The sequence below is a fragment of the Gallus gallus genome, chromosome 3 (genome assembly GCF_016699485.2).
Source record: "Gallus gallus isolate bGalGal1 chromosome 3, bGalGal1.mat.broiler.GRCg7b, whole genome shotgun sequence".
NCBI lineage: Eukaryota > Metazoa > Chordata > Aves > Galliformes > Phasianidae > Gallus > Gallus gallus.
This window is the reverse complement of record NC_052534.1, coordinates 48,557,937-48,579,652: the sequence shown is the minus strand read 5'-3', so window position 1 is coordinate 48,579,652 and position 21,716 is coordinate 48,557,937. Positions and strand designations below refer to the sequence as shown.

The window sequence follows — 21,716 nt, the reverse complement described above, 5'->3', positions numbered from 1 at the left end:
AATAGATGGAACACTTCTTTTAAATAGCATGGTCTTAAAAGTCAGTTTCTGCACTCCTAAAACAGTTGACAGCAATGAGAAAAAAAAAGAAAAGCATTAAAAACCATTTGGATGTGGCTCAGGGACAAGATTTAGTGGAGGGTTGTTAGAGTTAGGGTAGTATGGTTAGGTTGTGGTTGGACTCGATGATCTTTAAGGTCCTTTCCAACCTGAGCAATTCCATGGTTCTATACTACAACAGGCCCTGCCAAAAGGACACAAACAGGGGCTAACTCCAGGCTAAAACACATTCTCCAGTCACTGTTACCAGATGTAAAGACATCAAACTAAAAGCAGAGAACTGCATTAAGTTTAGGTATATTTGGTATTAGTAACTTTTACAACAGCAAAATCCACACTGCTTGCTTTCTAATATGTAAATATATATGAATTATTCACAATCACACGTGAATTTAAATGAGTTTATATATATATATATATTCTTAAAAGAACTATTTTTTATATAGAAAGCAAGGGACTTACTGTTATGGCTGTTTTTGCTTGGCTTTTTTTTGGGGGGGGGGGGAAATACAGCAGACAAGACATGCCCCAACCCCACAACGAGCTGTGACCCATACTGGAGAATGACTTTTAAAGCTTTTCCACTGCGTGCACCGAAGCCCTGAGCGCAGCGACTCGGAACGGAGTAGTACCTACAAAGCGCCGCAGGAAACACACACCCCTCTTCCCACCACCCTCGCTCCCCCAGCCACTGACGGCCTGAGACACCCGCAGCCACAGCTGGGGCGGAGTCGCCGCCCGCCGTCAGGCGGCCCCAGCCCCGTACCCACAGCGCCACCTGCCGGTGCCGCCCGGAACGGGCCCGGCCGCGGCACCGCCTCCGCTCGCCCGGAGGGGGCCGAGCGCCGGCCCCCAGCTCCACCCCCGCCCGGCATCAGCCGCTAGGCCGCGGGCCTCTGCGAAGAGCCCGGCGCCCGCAGGCAGCCTCAGGGCGGGCAGGGAGCTGCGGCCGGGCCCTCGGCTCCCTCCTGCCCCTCACCCCGCAGTCGGTAACGAGCGCGCCGGGCCCCGACGGACCCCTTAAACCTGGCCGAGAGGGAGACCGGTAAGGCCGTTACCGCCGCCATCTTGCCCCGCCCCCCGGAAGTCGGGCGCGGCGGCCGGACGTTATTGGAGCGGCGACCGCACCCGGCGCGCGGCGCGGCGCGGCGACGGGCGGGGCCTGGCGGGCCGCGCGCGCCCTGGCGGAGCTCGGCGGGCGGTGGGCGGGGCCGCGGCTCGCGCGGCGGAGAGAGGCGCGCCCCCTCCCCCAGGTCAGTGCTGGCGCGCGGCGCGAGCCGCCTCCCCCTCCCGCGCGGCGGCGGGCGGGGAGCGGGGGGAGGGGAAGGGCGGGCGGCGCCGGGTGCTCGCCGCCGCCTCGTGCGAGCCGCGACGGCGGCTGTGAGGGGGCGGGGAGCGGAACGGTCGCGATCGGAACCACGGGGGGCACGGAGGGCGCCGAGAGCGGAAGGGCGGGCGACTGTGGGGCGAGGGAAGGGCCGCGCACGTAGTGCACAGGGGGCAGCGTTTGTCCTTGTCCTTCCCGGCTGCCAGTGACGCAGCCGGAACGCTGCCGGTCCCTCTCTCCTGTTTACCCCTCGCGTCCGGGTACCGCAGCGGCTGTAGCCGGGCGCAGGAGGATAGAGCGGGCGCTGCCGGGGCGCCCCTCAGCCGCGGGGCGGCGCCTGGGCCGCGGCTGCCGCCTCAGGGGAATGGTGGGGGTGGGGGGAGCGCCGCCGCCTCCTTCTTCCTCCGCAGGCGGAACGCCGCCCCTCCCCATTGGCTGTTTGGCGTCTAGCTTCCCGCCCGCCCCGGCGCGCAGCCAATGGGAGGCGCGCAGCCCCTCCCCCGCGCGCATGGCGTGCGGACGCTGGGGAGTTCCCCCGGGGAACGGGGGGGTGGGGGGGACGGCGGCCTCCCGCTCCGAGCAGCGACCGCGGCGCCGTGAGGCGGCGCAGGGTTGTGCGTGACCTGTCAGCTCCCCGCGTCCTGCGCGGCGCCTGTGTACCGTTCCTGAACGCTGGATGGAGCTCGAAATGGAAATAATACACTTAATCCAGTCTTCCAGCAACACATTTACAGGCTGGAATAACGTTACAAGTGAAAAGCATGTAAAATTACACCCGACATCAGTTACCTATTCTGTCATAGCCTAAATGTGTTCTGTGCCTCTTCTTGTACAACTACGCGCAGCTTCCATCAGTGTTAGCATACCTCTCCTCCATGAAGTTACGTCAGGATGAGCCCTGTCAGCATCCGGGCCTCACTCCCGTCTGCATGCAGTGATGTGCTCCTACCAGAAAATGGTGATCTCAGTGCTGCATGAGTTACACAGCTGATGATGAAGAGCCCTTATATAACGTCCAAAGAACAGCCTTGCACTGACTTCTCCTCAGACTATACTACTCACCGACTTTTCTCTTTGTTGTTAAGTTGCTGAACATTGATTCTGTGCCACCAGAGAAGTGTTCCTGGTTAATGACAGCAGGTGGGGGCAGGGACTTGGCGCTGCAGCAAGTGTAGCACACCCACTGAGGTGCTAAGCCTGCTTTCTGATTTGATTACCACATTACACTGAGCACAAATACATCCAGGAACCCATTATAGTTCTGAGCTATTGGAATAACAGTGCACGTTCCTGTCAGCACAGGTAGACCTGCCAGCAGGCCTTGCAGTCTGTACTGCACTGTTACCTAACTGTGGGGTCAGCAGTAACTTGATTTATGCTTATCATAGAATCATAGAATGGCCTGGGTTGAAAAGGACCACAATGATCATCTAGATTCAACCCTTCTGCTATGTGCAGGGTCGCCAACCACTAGACCAGGCTGCCCAGAGCCACATCCAACCAGCTCTTGGCTGTTAGCAATGCAGCACCTTCAGCTGATGTTGGTCACTGTGCATGTTTTGTAGGTGGGATTTCAGTGTAGTGCACAGTAATCTGGTGGTTGCTTCTCTAGTGTATGAAGGACTCACACAGCAGCCTAAACCCTCTCTAAGCTGACTGCTTGCTTATGAGTAGTTATATCAGTGGGGTTACTGGGAGCACAGACTGCTCTGCAGAGTGAGCAGCAAACGGAAAAGGCACCTGCTTACCTGTTGATCCAGCAGCCTGTTCTGCTTCTCCCACCACGAACTGCAAGCACTCAGTTCATTAATGTGCTTTGATCTTAGAGTAATCCCATAGCATTGGGGAAAAGCTGTTCAGACCCGTCACTGTGTTTTTGGGAGTACTAACACACACAAAAGGAATGTGGCTCACCTTTTAGCTAAGGGAAAAATAATATTTCTTTCCAAAAGTCTGATAGAGGATTTTATTTGTTTTAAATACAGTTCAGAGGGAAGCAATGAGACTGAAACTCCTGCGCCTTCAGACTACATCTTTTCACTCTTTAACTACAATAGGCCGATGCCAAAGATTTAATAAAACTGGACATCGTCTTCTAAAGCTGGATAATGATGTTGACAGAACGGATCACAGAACAGCTAAGAAGATTGGGAACTTGCCTGCTCCAAAGACTGCTTCCCCTTGTTTGACAAGTCCCTATGTGCAAGTCAAGAATTGGCAAATGATGCAAGGAAATGTATCTGCTTTGGGAAAAAGTGTTTATTATCAGGGCGGGGAGGTGTTTTTCCCACCCTGGAAACGTTTTGGCTTGGCGGCAATGGAAAACTACAAGCTCAGTGTGGAGTATATTAAAAATCTCGGGAACATATCGTCAAGATTTTACTCAATCGTATCAACTAGTAAAATTATTCCAAAATCAAGTACCCAGCCAGTTAAGAGGCCTCCAAAGGCACCAAGGACCAAGCAGCCCTCCAGAGCTAACCAGCCACTGCTGTCAGACATGGAGGTAAAGAACAGAATTTGCATTCTATATAATACTGGGGGAACTTTATCAATTTAATTTAGACTCAGATTTGGGTTTAGAATTTTCACCATTTAGTGAAATTAACATATTTATTTGATGAAGAGGATTTTATTAAATATTTACCTGACTGTGACCTCAGAGGATTCGGAACTCTGCAGACAGAAGCAAACTTGGTAGAAACAAATGTGTCTGATAGTTTGGAGATGAAGTGAAGATTTACCAGCAATATGTAACAAAGGGGAGGGAGGAGAGTTGGTTTCTGAAACAGAAAGACAGGAAATCCTTTAAAAATTATTTAAGGCTGTGTTCTCAAATTTAATATTGAGGAGCAAGATCTGCCTTTCAGAGTAACTTAGCTTTCTGTGGGTATTCTTGCTTGTCCAATTCTATCCAGTTTCAAGGCTTCACTCTATTGCGAACAGAAATCAAGATGAGAATAAATAATACCAAGTTTACAGATATTTGAACTAGGTTTCAGAAACTTTCAGTTTAGACTGTGTTCTCAAGTATGACTGTTTTTCTTTATAAACAGTCACAACATTTCAAACCATAATGAAATAGCTTTAACACTACGACAAATTTATTCTTAGTGATAAAATATATTTCTGTAGCAACATGTGGATGAGGATCACTATACTTAACATTTGAAGCCTCACAGTGTTTCAGAAAAATAGAAAGTTATTTCTGTGCTATCAGTAGAAGAACTGAGCTGCAGATGTAGCCTGTGTAACTTGAGCAAGATTATTCCATGTGTAGAAATAGCACCTGGATCACCAGACTCCTGGGTCTACAGATTAACTGCCACAACAAACTCTTGTGGATAAAATCAGATATACAGGATGAGTAACTGGAACAGTGCATATTTGTAGCTGTTGCTCCCTGAGATAGGTCTTTACGAGCCCCACTACTTGTAGCCAAAGCAGACTGTAAGCATACTTGAATATAAGATCTCCAAGGAAAGTCGTGGAGTCAGAAATGTTATTGTTCTCCTCAAACTACAATAACAACTGAGTTCCAGGGTGTTGCTAACAAAATAGTACTATAGATGAGACTGAGACAAGTATTGTGCTTCTATAAATAGATTGCACATTGCAAAATATGCCTATTACATGGTCTGCTGAATGTGAGCACAGAAAGTGAGGTCTTAATGATTGCCTTCCAGGCATATAAGCTCCTGTTTAATATCTCATATGACTAAGAGGAGTATGATATAATGTACCACCAAGGCTCCATTGTAGAAAATTCATTTCCCACTTGAATTTTCCTGTTGCTTTGAAAGAAGAAAATGTAGAACTCTGTCTTAACGTACCACATACTGTTCCAAGCTTTCTGTTTATGCTATGACATATTCAGAGGTTGTTGTTGGGTGGATTTAAGTGACTTTTTTTTAGATTCCTGAGGTTTCTGCATGGCAGTATGAGATGCTAAGTTTCTTTGTTTTATAGTTTCATGTGTGTGCTTGCAAGTAATACGCGCTGCTATTTTTACTTTCTTCCATTTTGAAGAAATTGAAAACATTCTGCCTGATAGACTGAAATATCATTTCTGGGGAAGATCCCACACTGCAAAACAGCGTGCCAGAAATGATGTAAACTAGGACCTAACAAACCATTCTCTATTTTTAAATAAACAGTGTGTGGTTTTGTCAAACATACACCTCCGTCTACAGGGGTACTGCCAGGCTGTCACCCTGACCCTGTGCAGGCTGACAGCATTTTGGAATAAGCTGCTTTTTTTCTTCTTTTTTTGGAACCTATTTGTATAGTCCCTTGTAGATTTGTAATGTAGGGAGCTAACTGAAAGATGAGACTGTTTTCTGTAAGGTGACTGACACAGGTGCAGCAAATGGAGAATCCTTGATGTATGTCTTTTTCACCATGCTGTCATTTTCCTCTAAATCCTGGTGTCACAAAAAAGCTGATCTTGTCTTTCTCTGCTTGTTCTGAAGTAACCAAGAACCCTCCAGTAACATAAGCCATGTTTCCAATGCAGCTTAGAGTTGACTGTTGTCTTCCTTCACAGTCTGCCGCTGGAGACATGCTGTAGACTCACTTAGGTTTTCAGTTAGGTGAACCCTGAGGTCTCTGATGTTTTCTGTTTGATGGGCTCATTAACAACTTCCTTTTGCAGAAGGTTCCATGGATAGGCTCCTTTTAAGCACTCATCTTCAGGTGCTGTCTGCAGATGGAATGCTGAGCACCAGCAGTAATAAATGATCATCAGACCAGCTTTTCAGGATAGATGGAAGGGTTACTCTAACGTGATAACTGGTTTGGTTAGTCATTCATTTGGTTAGTCATGCATTGGTGCATACTGTCACTACTACTCAGATTAGTTACTCATCTCACAAGGTCTCACAAGACATGAGAAGCCTTTAAGCTGATTTTTAATGCTGTTGCCTTGACAAAGCTTGAAAATCAGTTAAAAATTCAGTAGCAGCTATCCTTGAGACAGAGATGGATGCCTGTGGTGATGTGAAGTTTAAGTTCATTTTATAGGTTTTCTTACTTAAAAATGTTTGCATTCTCAAAATGCAAGGGATGAGCTATGAGAATGATAGTTCCTGTGCAGTTGCTGTGGGGTTGATGATACAGAAAACGAGTACTTAGAATGGCTGATCTGATGGTTGCTTTGGAGCTCTGAACTGAATCTTAATGAACCCAGGTGCAGTCAGAAAGGAGAGGTGGCAAGTGACTGGAGTTGCTGTCAGCAGGACAGAGCTGCCTTTATTTTAGGCAAGCTTGCAGGTGAAGGTGACGTAACAGACAGTGTGGGATGAAGGTTTACCAGCCAGTTAACACAGGTATTTTCGGATGAGCTGACTAGAGACTTCTGTGTTACATCTCCATCAACTACCATGGAAGCCTGAGCATCTAGAATGCCTGTGGACACGTAAATTATAGGTGTTTTAAACTCTACACCCATGCTGAAAGTCCCTCACTGAACAATATTTTAGCAAAGGTGAAACAGTGCATTGTTTAAAAAGAAAAAAAAAAGAACCATCGCCAAGCTACATATCCAAACTGCTATTTCAGGCACATCTTCTTGGCAGCCAACTTCTGGTGCTAATTAAAGTCTTTGCGTGGAAACTAAAATCACAGCTGTAAATTAAACAGTCTGTCCTGTAGTGCATCTACCTTGAAGTGAACAATAACAACTTTAACTGCAGAAAGTATAGAGCAGGGTACGGATTTTCAGATGATATACAGCTGGAAGATAACGGTGTGCTTCCTGAAGGATTTCGTGGCAGCGTGTGTGTGCTTACATGAACCAGAGCTTTCCAGAAGAATCTAAAATGTATAATTTGCACTGGCAGTTTAGATGCTGGGAATGGATTTGTACAGATGATACTGTAAGAATGCAACTTTTCAAAGGTACTGCAGCAAGGGAGCTGAAAATACAGTGCTGTTCCACGGTTACCAGCAGTTAACTGTGTTAATGGCACAGTCGTGGGAACACGTCTACAGAACTGCTCTCTGAGTATTGTAACTGCTCTCTGTTAGTGGTCACTGAGAGAAAGTGATGTGAAAATGTGATTCCCCAAACTTTGGGAATGACAACAGAACGTTGATGTTAAGAAAACGAAAGAAGTTTAAATGTGGGCCCTGATCCAGCTTACTGCCTCTGGGCCTCCTTAAGGAGCAGAGCACCTTTTCAGGTGTTGCAGTTTGACAGCGTATGAGTGCCGTGAGAATATCATTTGGATTTTAAGTTGGAGCATATTGTGGGTGTAAGCACTTGCAGATGAGTACAGCTCTTCTGTACATTTGTTGTTAGGCACATCCCCCCTTTGTGTTAGCTACAAAAAAGCTGGAAAGCGACTGATCTGCAATGAGAAGCATTGCTTTCTGGATATCTTCCATTACACTGTACTGAAAAGCATTATAATGGGATATATGAGGTATCGGAACAAAGAAATGTACTTAAAGCGGGGAGTAGGTTTTGTAGACCGGTTTATTACGCCTTGCTGAATTCATCAGGAAAGCTTTTACACAGATGTTTGATTTCTCTGCCATGCACGAATTGATCTTTTTGAGAGTCAGTATCACTTTTCCTCATCTTGCATGGTGCCAGTTATTTGTTTCAGTGTGGCATTTTATGTACATAAGATTGTGGAACACGGAGACAAACTCCGGCTGTTGTATACCGCTCAGCTGTGATTTCAATTGAGACTGCACTGTCAGCGCGAGATTTCACTTGGAGGGGAATACTGATGACGTGCAGCGTTTGGGCTGGCACTGAAGGTCTGTGACTTGCTGTGCTGCAGTGCTGTGATGGTTTAGGTTCCAGGAGTTACCTGGGCAGTGAGCTCAGCACTCAGAACGCAGTATTTGCAGCCAGAGCTTATGCTTGCTAAGCAGGCTGGGATAGTTTAACTCTGTGCATCTTCAGAGATCTGTAGGCTGGTATTTGGGGCGTCTTGCTTTTGATTTTGCTGGTCAGCCACGTATGTCATAGGCTGTGAGAAGGGTGAGCAAGTGTGATTGTACTGCTAAAGCATTTCACTGCCATTGAGGAAAGAAGGGCTCCGTTCGTGGCCCTGTCATGAAGCTTGTTGACATGACTTACTTGTGGCATGTAGATGGATCTCAGTCTATGAATGAGGGATACGTTTGCTTCCCACTTAACAGGGAGTAACTAATCACATTAGTATTTGTATACCAAGCGGACAGCAGAACAGTGATATAGTAGAAGAGAGTGAATAAATGAAAAACATCACCCTTGTGATTGCTTTGAGGCAAACACGAGCATGTCTTATGTACGTCTTGCTTCAGCCTTTCCCTAACTCAATTCTTTATTCCTTTGGCACAGAATCTGATGCAGTGCACAGCCTTTGCAACAGCAGATGAATATCATCTCGGTAATCTGTGTCATGACCTGACTTCCCATGGATATGTTGAAATAACAAGTTTGCCCAGAGGTAGATTTTTAAAACATCTTAAAAATGGTTTTATATCTTGGGAAATGAAATATGGGTGAGATATTTAATTTTTATAACTTCATATGTTTTCATTTTGGTAATACCCTGGAATGTATAAATATAGCTGTATTTAAAATTCCATTTGCTTCAAATAAAATACAAATTAAAGTGAATTGCTGTTACCATATAATATTTTTTCCCTAAATTACTATTATACTAAAAGAATCAAAAAAAATCAGATAGCCTTGGGAATGCATTCAAAACATAAACGAAATTTTCTAATAGAAACTCTTCTTTCATAGAAATTCACTAATTGAAACTTTTCTGAAGGCTTATTTTAATCAGTGCTTCAGTAATGTGATACCACAGTGCTTCAGCTGTCAACAGTTTTGTAATTTGAAGTGTTGCACCTTCTTTCCATACCCACATTTCTATTAATGTAAGTTGCTGAGGGTTGGAGGCACATGAGAGAGAGTCTTGCTGACTACATGCAATGTAGAAGATACACATATAGATATTTAGTTCTGGTAAAGAGAATGTAGCTGATACTTTATATTGGGCAAAATATAGCCTAGTAACTGTTGAATAGTTCCCTTCAGCAGTAATTGGTTCCGGATCTATACAAAGTATCTCTGAAGACTTGGGAAGGTATGGCATGGAAATAGGTGAAGCACACAACAAGAGAAAAACAAATTGAGCTTTTTATAGCTTAAAGACCCTCTAGCCCTAGAACAGCTGTGATTTTCATATGTTAGCAGTAGATTTATTATTTTTTGTGAATAAACAGATTATGCAAAGCAAAAGATATTGTTCATGGACATTTCATAAGAGGTTATCAAGTGTCTGGCTGCCTCTCTTAAGATACCAAGCGTGACAGTACTCCAGTGGATCTTTATGAAGATTGCTTGAGTAATGGTTGTCTTTCTCAGAAAGAAGGCATTGTGTAGTATAGGCTCCATGTTCCTTCATAGTTCCACTGTATTAAAAAGAACACTCCTTTTAGTGCTTCGGGATAGAATTATCCCAAATTGCTGTGATGCATTCATTGCTGTTGCTGGCATTTTACCCTGGGAGTGTGGTTTTTGCCAATTCTTTCATTTCTTTACAGTGTGTTTGACTCCTTACAATAGATACTCTGTCAAAAGTGTTCAGGAAGTGATGAAAGTTTGATTGTGACAGCAAACTTTGTGGTGGTTGGTATGATAGATCTAACGATGCTAAGTTACCCAGTCAGAAGTTGTATCTTACATCTGAAAAATACTAACACATAGAAATCTAAATTAGCAATTAATATGGATGCATTGCTTTGTAGTGTCCTTCCTAATATCATTCTTTTTTGACCACTTTAAAAATATTTTAGAGGTTCATACTGTAGCCCTCCTTATAAGGGACCAAATGGACATCCACCGTATATATTTTATCTGGAGAGGATAAAGAAAGATTAAGTAAGGGCAATACTTGAAAAGGCAAGTAAGCAAGTTCAGACAAATGTTTCTTCTGTGGTGAACTCCAGCTTCACACCCAGAACCTGCCCTGGTGATTCATCAAATCAGTTGTTCCTGAACTGGAATAGCAAGAGAAAGAAATCTTTAAGGAGTTCATACAGGTCATCTGCACGGTCTCAATTCAGTTATTAGCAGAAGTGCATCCTATACTTATTTAGACATCTCTTCCTGTCACCTTAGTCTGCCTGGCCCCAGTGCAGCAATGTCCGCATTAGCAAAGTAGTACAGCAAAGCAGATATGTAGGATGCAGGAGAAAAGACTGGTTTGAGAAGTCAGGATCCACACTGGAGGCATTCTGCATAGAGTAGCTTGAGTCTGGTCTGTAATGAACTCCTGTTAGTGGCTGGAATTCATTTTTCAGTTTAATTTCATGCAAAATAGATACAGTTCGTGCATTCTGACACTTCTGCAATGCAAATCGAAAGTGTGGTAAATGAGAGCAACTAGATTTGTTTGAAAAGCATGCTTTGATCCGAAGGAGAACACAGATGTAACTTCTGCTGTCTTGTGGGTATGCTTTTCAGGTTTCTATCAAAGCACTATCAGCAAAATTTGAGTGCAGATTAGTCCCTTGCTAAATTAAAAAGAGAAAGATGTTGGTAATTACTCAGCAACTGTGGGCTTAATTCCATCATTCCATGCTACGTGTCCACTTCTGCCTTCTCTATTCTGCTCTTGGTTATTTACTGCGCCCTGCATGAGTTTTTCCTTAAGTCTTTTGTTCTTTAAGAACAACTGTATTTCATTAACTACAGCTTCCAGTGAAGATCAACATCATAGCTGAGTCTATCTAAAGTGTGATGCTTCAGAGAAGCTGTGTAGCTTTATATTATAGCTTTTTAATCAGAAAAATAAGATACAGGACTGACTTCGAACTGAAATCGTGCTTGTAGCTATTGCATTCTGAAGTTTAAATAATCCTGCATTTTAAACTTTGGTTTGTTCTTCTATTTCAAATTAGATGCTGCAAACGTTCTGGTGATGGGTACTGAGAAGTCTGCAAAAGAAGATGATCCTGGCATGGTTTTTTTCTTCAGGTAAGTTATAAACTATGTCTGTGATGTTATTTTATGAATAGCAGTCCTGCAAATGCAGTGCAGCTTACTAAATCATTGCATCCGTACCACCTCATGAAGCTCAAGGAATAACTGTCCAATCTAAATGATTTATAATTTAAAAAAATCATATTTACACAGAAAAAAACAAACATTTTAATGTTTTACACTAAAGTATGGTTAAAAAGCAACTATTGCTTAGTCTCTGTGCATTAGTATTAAATTCCTTAATTCACAGTATCAAGAGTTGCCACCATACAATTTGAGTATTGCATTAAAGTACATTTAAAATAACGTAATTACACCTCAGTTTTTCCTTGAATTCACAGGGAAGGGGCTGTTGTGTTTTGGAATGTGGATGAAAAAAGTGTAAGTAAAGAAAAACCAGTTGTTAAAGCTTCATCAGCAGATGTCTTGTCAGTCCCACAAAGCCCATTGTGCTTTGGTTTTTTTCTGAGAACTTGGATCTCTCCAGGAAGGAAAAGGACTGATTCTTCTATGAGGAGTGTGGCTGCTGGCCTGCTGCTGCCCTCAAGTGTGTGGGTTCCTGATACATCACCTATACGTGACCTTTTAAGCCTGTCTTTCTGCGCAAAATGAGCAAATAGATGTGTAACGTACAAAGGGGGTGAAATCTCTCAAGTCCAAAAACCTGAAACCTTAATCTCATGAGATTGACAGAAAGTTCCCCCCCCCCTCCTACTACAGCAATATACACTGGAAAAGGAAAATCAGAATAATCAACACATGAATGGTTATTTAAAAGAAATGAATGCAAAGGAAAATAAATGAGAAGTAAAGGATCACTCTAGAGTCAAAACTTACATTTGGATGACTCCCAAGGGGCAAAATTTGGAAACAGTTGCTTTTTACATTGTTTTATGTTTTTACCAGTGAGCAATTTTCCCTGAAGGAAGGTTTTTATTGGTTGGTATAATCGCTAAAAAATAGCAATACTGAAGTAATGCATCCCTTACGATAATTTGATATTATTTGCTCACCAAGAGGGGTATGCTGCAGGCATATTTATTTTTATGCATATATTTCTAGTTATTTAAAAATACTTTTTTTTTACTGTGGTTAAATAAATTTGAGCTCTAGATAGATAAAGGCATCTATCTTCTCTGTAGGCAGGGTATGCGAAACTAATCGGTGTGTTAAACAGGTGATACTGAGATGGGCAGTTCATAGACAGATTTTCACTAATGTAAACGAAAACACGGAGTAGTTGCTTCCAGATGTGAACTACTTCTGCATTCAGGTTTGCTTTTTCTGTATCAGACCTGAAACGCTCCTGATTTTCTGTCTTATTTTGGAGGGTTGCCTCAGCTAGCCTACAAAGACACTGCCCTCCCTTCAAACCCTGCAGGGTGCTATGGCAGTAACTGTGCTACTGACTCATGGGTGTTGCTGAAGGCTAGCTGACTACACCCTGTTGATTTTCATGAATTGGGCTCCTCTGCCCTCTGAAAAGTCTGATTTTCACCTATGTTTTTACATGCATAAGTACCATAGAAAACTTGACAAACTCTTTCTGTCAGGAGCAACTTTAGTTGGTGTTTTTGTTAGTTTTATTTATAAAAGAGGAAAACTGCCTTTTTCTGTATTTTGAAGCTATAGTCAGAGTGTTAGTTTTCAAAACCCTTGCTCAAATACAGGGCAGTATTTTTTTATGCATGAGTTTCAATGAACTGAAACAAGGCAAAAAAGGCCTATTGAACAGAAACTGAAAGTAATTCAGTAAAATGGTGTGTAGGGACTTGCTGTGAACAGACAAAACTGCTCTTAGAAAGTATTCCAGAATGAACACTAGGGGAGGAAAAACTATATTAAGCTAATGGACACTTAACAGAAGTAGCAATAACTACAGGCTGATTGTCACTGGGATTTGAAATTGTAAAATACTTTTTTCAGATACCTCAGCAGTAAGGTTGTGCAATATCCTCCCCACTGTAGGGAAAGATAATAACAGATAACCAGTTCTAAATTACCCCCCTCCCCCCCCCAAAAAAAGGGTGATGGTCACAATCCAGTTAGAGAAAGAAACATGTGCTTACCTGTCCTAAGGATTAGGGCTCACCAAATACTCCAGAGAAAGGGATCTCCAGGTAGAGATCCTTCCCTGGTGGCAGCCAACCCTTAAATGAGGCTTTGGGAGGGGTGAAACCCGGTTCCACCTGTGCTCCCAGGGCTGGCTGTGTCCCTACAACAGGTGCTCAGTCATTGGTTCAGGGCATGACTTAGCAATTCCCATACAACCACCAAAAGTAGTGAGGGAAAAAAATAAATAAATAAACTAGCTTCAAAGTGGAGTGCATCAGTTTTGTTAGAAGGTGATTCTGTGATGCAGTCACCTCTAATTGCGAGAGTTTGCACTTAATGAATCCAAAAGATCTTTTCTCATTAAATGTACTGTGTGACAGGTAGTTCCTTCCATAAAGTTAGGCTGGGCCGGGAATAAATGGAAGCTTTTGTATCACTTTAAAAGAAAGCTGCCACTGAAACATCATTTCCTGTTATCCAGATGAATGGCAGAACTTTGCAAGTATGCATATGACAAGGCACATGAATTTCACACAGTCGGTTATGGTCTGTAAACCTTCGTTAAATCTTACTCTGAGCTGGAAGTAGTTTAGGAAAAGAGTCTTCATTTGTTAACAGTATGGCTATTACTATATTGATCATGACTCCACAATGCCAACTAAGCTGTCAGGATCCAAGTGTATACACCCTTGAAATCTGGCATGCTGCATTATGGATCGACAGTTAATTCTGGCATTGTCAGTCTTTACTGCTGCTGTGGTTAATCCTTACTTTGTTTTATAAATGCAGGCATTGAATGACATTTTCACAGATCCTTTGCAGTTGTTCAATGACACAAAATTCTTGCACATAGCTTCCAAAATAGACTGTGGTAATCACTGCTTTCTTCGGATACAAAAAAGTTACTAGCACACCTACTCCTTTTTATGTGAATAACATTAATAAGCAGGAAAGTTGCCTTCATCGATGTATTTACATGCTAGCTCTTCGTAGAGTGATAATATATTACAGTAGTAATATATTATGTGCATTATATATACATAATATTTATATATATACATAATATATATATTACATACATATATATATATATACTTATGTGCATTGTCTTTTTCTTAGATGAAGAATATAATGCGAGTGCTGGAACAGCATGAAATTCAGCCATACGAAGTTGCATTGGTCCACTGGGAAAATGAAGAGATAAACTATAGAATAGGAGAGTAAGTATTTTCAAGTGCTTGTGTTTATCTAACACCTTACAGACTTCTAAAACAAATTCAAGCGAAAGCAACTAGTAAAAATACACTTATCAATTGGTTTGGTTTTTTTTTTTCAAATGAGTAAAATAGGGAGAGAACAGTAAACAAATTCACAAATTTTGCTGAACTGCTAAACTTTCAATTAATGACCTTTATGATTTGGGTATACGTTAGACTTCATAAATTATGAAGCTCCATGTCACAACTGAACATATTCTTCAAGTGTCCCAAAGAGAACATAAGTGCCTCACAGGGAAAATAAATATCCATTATTGAGACAACTTGGATTTTAAAGGAGGCACAGAATTTCTCTGCATAAGCTCTAGGTTCAAATACAAAGTTGTGTTCTGCACATACTTCACTTCCTAGGAGAGATACAGCTTGAGTGATGTGTACAGATAAATCTGGCACCTATCTTGTCCTTTTAACTACTTTTTTCATCACGGAGAGCAAATGATCTCTGTGGAGATACTTATCAATGTTGTTGGTGATGTCATTTATCTGCAATGTTCCAACAACACCAAAAAACTGTACTCAGGAGACAGTAACACCATAAGCTGAGCTAATGAGCTTGAGTTTATTTAAGGTAATTTCTTCAGAGGACAACTGTGGGGTTTTTTTGTTTGGTTGGTTTTTAGTTTTGTTTGTTTGTTTTCTGGCCATTTGAAAACTGCGTGAACTATCCACTTGTGGAATTTGTGATACCCGACGTAGTCTTAAGACTGAGGAACTTATTTTCAGTTATCTGTTTTGGTTATTTTTGTACTGAACATGAGTAAAATGCAACAATGAGGGTGATAGCCATGTAGATAGACCATTATCTTTATATAACCAATCTTACTTGCACTGATTGTTCTTTAAATGTTCCTTTGCTGTTTGGCTTAGTCAATGAAGATGCTTAAATCTTGTTCTTACAGAGGGCAATCAAAGCTTCATAAGGGAGAAATCTTGTTAAATTCTGAGCTGGATACTGATGAAGTCGTCCTGCAGAAATTTGCCTTTTCAAATGCCCTTTGTCTTTCTGGTAAGTTAATGCTATTGTGTACTATCAACTCATTCTATAGATTTAGTGAAATACCATTGTGAGTGGAACTTTGAAAGGTTGGAGAAGACTTAGTGTCTGGTTTTGGTAAACTGTATAAAGATTGATTGCACATCAGTGGGAGGATTCATTTTTACTTTGTCTTCCTTAAATTTGAATTACTTTTTGCAATGTGTAAATCTTAAAGATGAACAAAACTCCTTAAGAAAATACTTTGCTAAAGACAGACATTCTACTAAGCATCCCATTGCCCACACTGGAGATTATTCTAGGATTGTCAAGAGTGCAGCCCAGTATTACAAAGCTGTCAGTGATCTTAATTGATCATGACATCATTAACAGAAAAAAAAACTTGATATCAGCTAAACCAGAGAGAGTTGTAAAACCAATTTTCAGCTTGGAAAGTCTAGCAGCATCAAGTGTGTGGACTGGAGTCTCAGACCGTGTTTTCCAGGATTGTTAGCAATGGCTGTGTGCCATGGTGGTATTTATGTCAGGAGGCACTGAGAAGAATTCAGGCTCAGTAGTGATGCTTCTGCCCGAGGAAATAATCTCTGCTTCTTCAGACCTAGAACAAGGTAGTAAGTGGGAATAGAAACTAGCAGCAATAAGGCTGTCCTCAAGAAGACTTTAAAGGAAAACCTCTACTGCTTTTTGAGTAAATTACAAGATTCATATACTATGTGGGGGAACATAACTTTAAACAGAAGACATCAAGAAACAGAATGCGTGTTTTGGAAGTGATACACTACTTGATCAAGACATACAGCATAATAACTAAATGGTTCTTGACCGCTGAAGAAAGAGCTATTAAGGAAAAAAGCCTTTACTTTTGCTGTTGTTACACCCACAGCATGAAAAAGTGTTGCCATGTATCATGGAGCAAGGGATTTATTCCCAGGAGATACTTGGTGCCAAGTTATGTTACTATGAAACATGTACACCATAAAAGAAGACAGTGCGATGTTCAGTGTTGTTAAGGGATGCAATATAGTTAAAGTCAAATTTAATACACAATAGAAGCTAACTTCTGTCAAATAATCACTGCTGGCTAAAATGTCTGTTTTCAAAGGCTAAATTAAATGCTGTTTAAGTCACTGGCTTGGATTAGGGCTCCGTACTCATAAGATGAACATGAAGAATGCTCAGCACTGGGTTTATTGTGCTTCATGACTAGTACGATTATGATCACAAAAGAGTTCGAGAATTAAATCTGTTTAATTTCTCTCAGTGGATGGAGGTAATTTTTGGAACTGATCAGATGTTATTACTTCATTCTTGCTTGGGAATCTGAGGACTGAAAAACAGCCTGATTTCAGCATGTCCGTGTAGAAATCATCTTGAAGGATCAAGCTGAGACACAGTAGAACTTGCGTTGGTACTACGTGGGATTAACAACTTCCAGAGAATAGGGTTCTTTTTGTAGTTGAAGTTAGCATTATATTCACCAAAAGAACAAAATTGGAGGTTGTGTAAGTTTGGATTTAGCTTCAACAAATACAGGTGGTGGCATCACTAGACAAGCTAATTCTCACTGGCTTGAGCATGATTCATCAAACACAGGACAAATGGAGCCAAAGTTCTGCACAACATTGTAGAAATGCAGTGGAAACTTGACTGGCACCACGTGAAGTCAGTTTGACTCCAGCAATGCAAAGCATTTCAAGCTTCTGCATTGCCTCCTTGGAATGGAGTTTGCAAAGGCACAGACACAGTGTAGCACTCAAACTCACCTTCCTAAGCTGAAGCAAAGCTTCTCCAGGATCTGAACCAATCCACTGGAGAGTTGAGCTCATGGTGGTTCTGCAGGCAGAATTGTGTCGTTACACAACCCAAATTTGTCTGTAGATGTACGAATACATTGGTTGTACGGTGTAATTGGTAACTCACTACAGATATGTTTGTGTCAGCATGTCTAGAGACAGTGCTGTATTTTGGCAGATGTAGATGATTACTTGAAAGCATACATACCTGCCTCTCACAGCATTCTGCTTTGTCACCTCTGTGTTGCAGTAAAACTGGCTATTTGGGAGTCGTTATTGGATAACTTTGTGGAATCTATCCAGTCAATTCCTGAGGTGAGGTCTTGTTTGTACCTTTCTCCTCATTTTCTCCTGTGCTTTGTAAAATCTCTATCAGTCTAGATACAGCCGAGGATATAGCAAAAAGCAACTGGATACTTAACACATTTGATTGTAAATCCATCAAGATAGAAAGTTCAGAACATCTTTAAAGGGCTGGGACACGAAACTGGCAGCCTGTAAAGGGCTGGGGCACAGCGTGGGGAAAACTGCATTTAAAAGCCTGACCAAACATAGCATAGTGTGGCAGCTTGGCCTCACTGTGACTTCAATATAATTAAGAGTTCATGAGTGTTACACTTAAGCTACGCTTTCTCTTGAGATGTAATTAAAATAAGAAGTCTGTATCATGTTGCATACACAAATAAGATTCACAGGGTTCAAAAGATAAATCCTCATTTATTTTTAATGAAGAGAATAAATAGTAATACATTGTTTTAAGTGAGGAGGACATTTGTAGAAAAGCTAAACAGCAGTAAGGTAAAAAGAACACTGTCATGCCTTAAAAATAGCAGTAGTATTGAGAGAGAACAAACAATTCACAGAAAGCATTCCAGGATTCTTACCTGGGAGAATAGCTGAACGACAGTACTCTTATCAAGCTAGATAAGCAAGGCACTATGGAAACCAAACTTAAGTGTTATTAAATCTGATACGTGTTTAGATTTTAACTTATATATACTTCAGGCTGTACAACTTCAGACTTCTTAACCACTAGTATATGCTATTTGATCAGGCAGGTAAAACTTGTTACTTTGCAGATACTAAAATCAAGAAGGAAGGTAAAACTATCTCACGCAGATGTCATGCAGAAAATCGGAGAACTTTTTGCATTAAGGTAACATTTTTTGTTACACTGAAGGTATCATCATACAAAAATTAAAAATCAAGTTGTGCATGATACAAAGACACCAGAAGTACACTAGAAGCTTCGGAGCAGTTCAGTCTGGCCTAAACACAGTGTAGTAGTGGGGGGATTCCCTCAGACACCTTCTGGCTCATGGCAGTGTGTGCTGTTGTGGTGGTCAGAGGACTGTTTCCCACTGACTCACTGCTCAGTACCTCAACTGTAGACATGTGTTAAGCAGCATTCTGTAAATGGACTGATTCCACACCCTTTTCCTTCTCTGGGTTCAGGAATGCAGTTACAGTACGTACTACAGCATGCAAAAGGATACCGGGAGGAAGCACAGGGATTGGCAGAATTGTGAACTATGGCTGAAAGTTAGAAAAGCTTTTCAGTGATTTGACATCATCTGCAAATTCTGTTCTTCCCCCAGACACACTGGAAACAAATGCTACATTGCCAGGATTACATTTTATCTCTCTCAAGTGAAAAGTTGCAATTACTACAGACTTTTTTTTTTTTTTTTTAATAGAAACCTTGCAGAATCAGTGAAGAAAGAGATAAATGAAAACACAGTTCCTATTTTAAACATTAAGTTTTATACCCGTGCTTGGATGACCTTTCAGTAAATGAGCTACAATGATCAAAAGTTCAAAGACTTACGTGATCAGTAGGTTGAGAGACAGAAGACTTTATCTCCTAGCCTTTATAATGTTGAGACAGTAGCCTGGTTCTGAACTGTGCTCCCATCCCCAGTGAGCACTGCCAGTAACACTTAAGAGTTCTCAAATAGAAACAAGCTGTTAAGGACCTCCCCCATAACTTTAATTCACATATTTGATCAGCTTCAATGAGCTACCAGCATAGTGAAGGATTTCTGTACAGCTAGGAGAAGTCAAGGAAAGTGACAAGTTAAGGAGGTAATGTTGCCGTAAGGCAAAAGCAATTAATGCATAAGGTGTGCATATTACAGTATTCTTGGAAAAGTTTCAGGAGATATTACTAGTTCTAAACAGTGACTACATGTGTGTTTTTATTATGAATGAGATTCTTCTCATATTTTACTTAACAAGAAAAACTTTGTAATTTTTATTTTAATTACTATGTAAATATTTGCTCCTATATGCACCAGAAGGAACTTTGAACTACTGCAGTAACCATTCTTTTTAGACACCGCATAAATCTGAGTTCAGACCTGCTAATAACACCTGACTTCTACTGGGACAGAGAAAAACTGGAAGAGCTTTATGACAAAACATGCCAATTTCTCAACATTAATCGCAGAGTTAAGGTAGGTGTCTTACTGTTGTAACAATTTTCCATACTCCATTCAGCTGTCATTGGCTCAGCCAGGTTCCACGGATGTCTGTTTTTCTTTTATAAGAGTCAAAGACCGATAGGCTCCTATACACCATCCCCCTTTCTGTATTCGTAACCCACTCACATCTTCTACCCAGTTTAGGTTAACAGCCCTGCCTCAACCACCTAGACTTAAATGGATTGTGTACTTCCTGAGCCACTAACTTAGGCTTTAAATAGTTGTAAGAAGAGGAGCTTTAATTCTTTTTCTGAAATGTGTGCAAGAAAACAAGTTTTAAAAAAAATGTGATGTGAAGCAGTCTTCTTACTGATGACATGATCATCCAGGTCAGTCCATTGCAGGGCAATGTAATGCTTACTGCTCTACCAGAATAAGCATGAGATACCTCTTCCAGTGGTACAGCAACCTTACATACTTATTTAGTTACTTTTGAGGCATTCCCGTAAGCTGCATGTTATTTGCTTGCACTGTTTTGTGACTAAATGTCACCCAGTAGCTGTTTAATACCTTCATATGCATATCTAAATTTGTATTTATTTTTATGACTCTTTGAACTGAGAGTTGTATTAGAACTCCCATTGCTTGTGCACGCTACATCACAAGACTTTGCATCCTGCACTTTCACAGAAATGTTAACAGCTTTCTGCAGTGAGCCCCTTTATGGATTGTTTCTGTAGTGATCTCACACAATGTGGAGAACCCAGCTTTGCCCTGTGTTTGAAATCTGTTGCAGGTAATGAATGAAAAGCTTCAGCACTGCATGGAGTTGACAGACCTAATGCGAAACCACCTGAATGAAAAGCACGCTCTGCGCCTCGAGTGGATGATAGTAATACTCATCACCATAGAGGTTGGTTGTGGTGGGTTTTTTCCCCACTATCACATTGAAGAATGTAATAAGTGCAGTTTATATACCTCAATTTGAAAAATCGAGATTAGCTTATACATGTAACGGATAAGGGGATTAGTCTTCAGTTCTTTGCAAGTAGCTTTTGAGCTGCAGCTGTAGTTATTTTCTGGCTTACAGTCTAAGCTGTTTTAAAGATTGATAAGAATTGTTCATTGGTTTAATGATGTGTTTGCTATTTCACAGGTTATGTTTGAACTCGCAAGGGTAGTGCTCTGACATCAGAATAAACTGTGGAAGGAAACCAACAAAACCATCGTGACCACATGGCCAAGAAAATTCCTGTCTCACATGCTTCTGGAAAACAGTGGAATTGTCTCTCTTGATAAATATGTACATACTCTACTCAAATAAAGAAATTGTGAACGTTATACCAACTGCTGTAACAGTGATATTAAAGAACTCTTAACCTATGGATGTGCTAGTGTGAAGCTGAGGTACAAATGATGCAGTTGTAAGAGAATCCTGCCAGTCATTAGGCTGGATACAGAGCGCTAGCATTTTCCTCCTTACTGAACAGAGACAGAAGGATGGACCCCTTCTGGGCTGACCTTGTTAATTTGCTGACAGATTCTTGTGCCTCGGCCCCTTGACAGTTAAAGAGATGCTGATTATTTAACCACTTCCTGCATTTCTGATGATTCCCCAGTCTTCCCCAGCTCCTTCTTGGATAGAAGTGATACTGTCCTGAAGACGACTCGTTTTCAGGAAATAAGCTTCTTACAACACTGCTATTTGTTCTAATGAGAATAGAATTGGGCAGAGCTAGGAAAAACATGTGACTGACTACAAGTCTGTCCATTGTAAGAAGCACTAACTCCTC

The 21,716-nt window shown here is 41.6% G+C and overlaps 2 protein-coding genes and 1 long non-coding RNA gene across 10 annotated transcripts in view; 1 reads left to right on the top strand and 2 right to left on the bottom strand.

Moving 5' to 3' along the window:
* The window catches only part of CCDC170 (coiled-coil domain containing 170), a 57,465-nt gene extending 55,709 nt beyond the window's left edge, over positions 1–1,756 (bottom strand). Inside the window, exon 1 of one of the 2 annotated variants that reach the window (XM_046939039.1) lies at positions 1,635–1,756. Coding sequence is in view for 1 of the 2 variants with exons in the window: in XM_046939037.1 (XP_046794993.1) it covers positions 1,078–1,127 (50 nt within the window). In the remaining variant the exon portion in view is untranslated. Of the gene's footprint in view, positions 1–1,077; positions 1,150–1,634 lie in introns of those variants that run through there. The other variant, XM_046939037.1, reaches the window with a different exon arrangement.
* RMND1 (required for meiotic nuclear division 1 homolog) lies at positions 905–21,264 on the top strand. 6 transcript variants are annotated; one of them, XM_040697559.2, is made up of 12 exons: positions 905–1,105; positions 3,373–3,893; positions 8,724–8,832; positions 11,300–11,375; positions 11,723–11,762; positions 14,556–14,656; positions 15,613–15,719; positions 17,751–17,815; positions 18,580–18,656; positions 19,836–19,956; positions 20,720–20,836; positions 21,080–21,264. In XM_040697559.2, exons 2-12 carry the CDS (start codon positions 3,387–3,389, stop codon positions 21,110–21,112), a joined length of 1,353 nt encoding a protein of 450 aa, XP_040553493.1. In that variant the 5' UTR covers positions 905–1,105; positions 3,373–3,386; the 3' UTR covers positions 21,113–21,264. The 6 variants fall into 6 exon arrangements, 5 of the variants coding, with proteins under 5 accessions (XP_040553493.1, XP_015139748.2, XP_040553492.1 ...); XR_005858201.2 differs by lacking the exon at positions 905–1,105 and adding an exon at positions 1,261–2,527 and having other exon boundaries at positions 20,123–20,836; XM_015284262.4 differs by lacking the exon at positions 905–1,105 and adding an exon at positions 1,261–1,313.
* LOC107053016 lies at positions 9,571–20,822 on the bottom strand. 2 transcript variants are annotated; one of them, XR_006938673.1, is made up of 2 exons: positions 13,451–20,822; positions 9,571–10,396 (listed from the first exon to the last, which is right to left on the bottom strand). It is a non-coding gene; the product is annotated as an uncharacterized LOC107053016 (long non-coding RNA). The 2 variants fall into 2 exon arrangements; XR_001465918.4 differs by having other exon boundaries at positions 9,571–10,092.
* Positions 21,265–21,716: the final 452 nt, after the last annotated feature.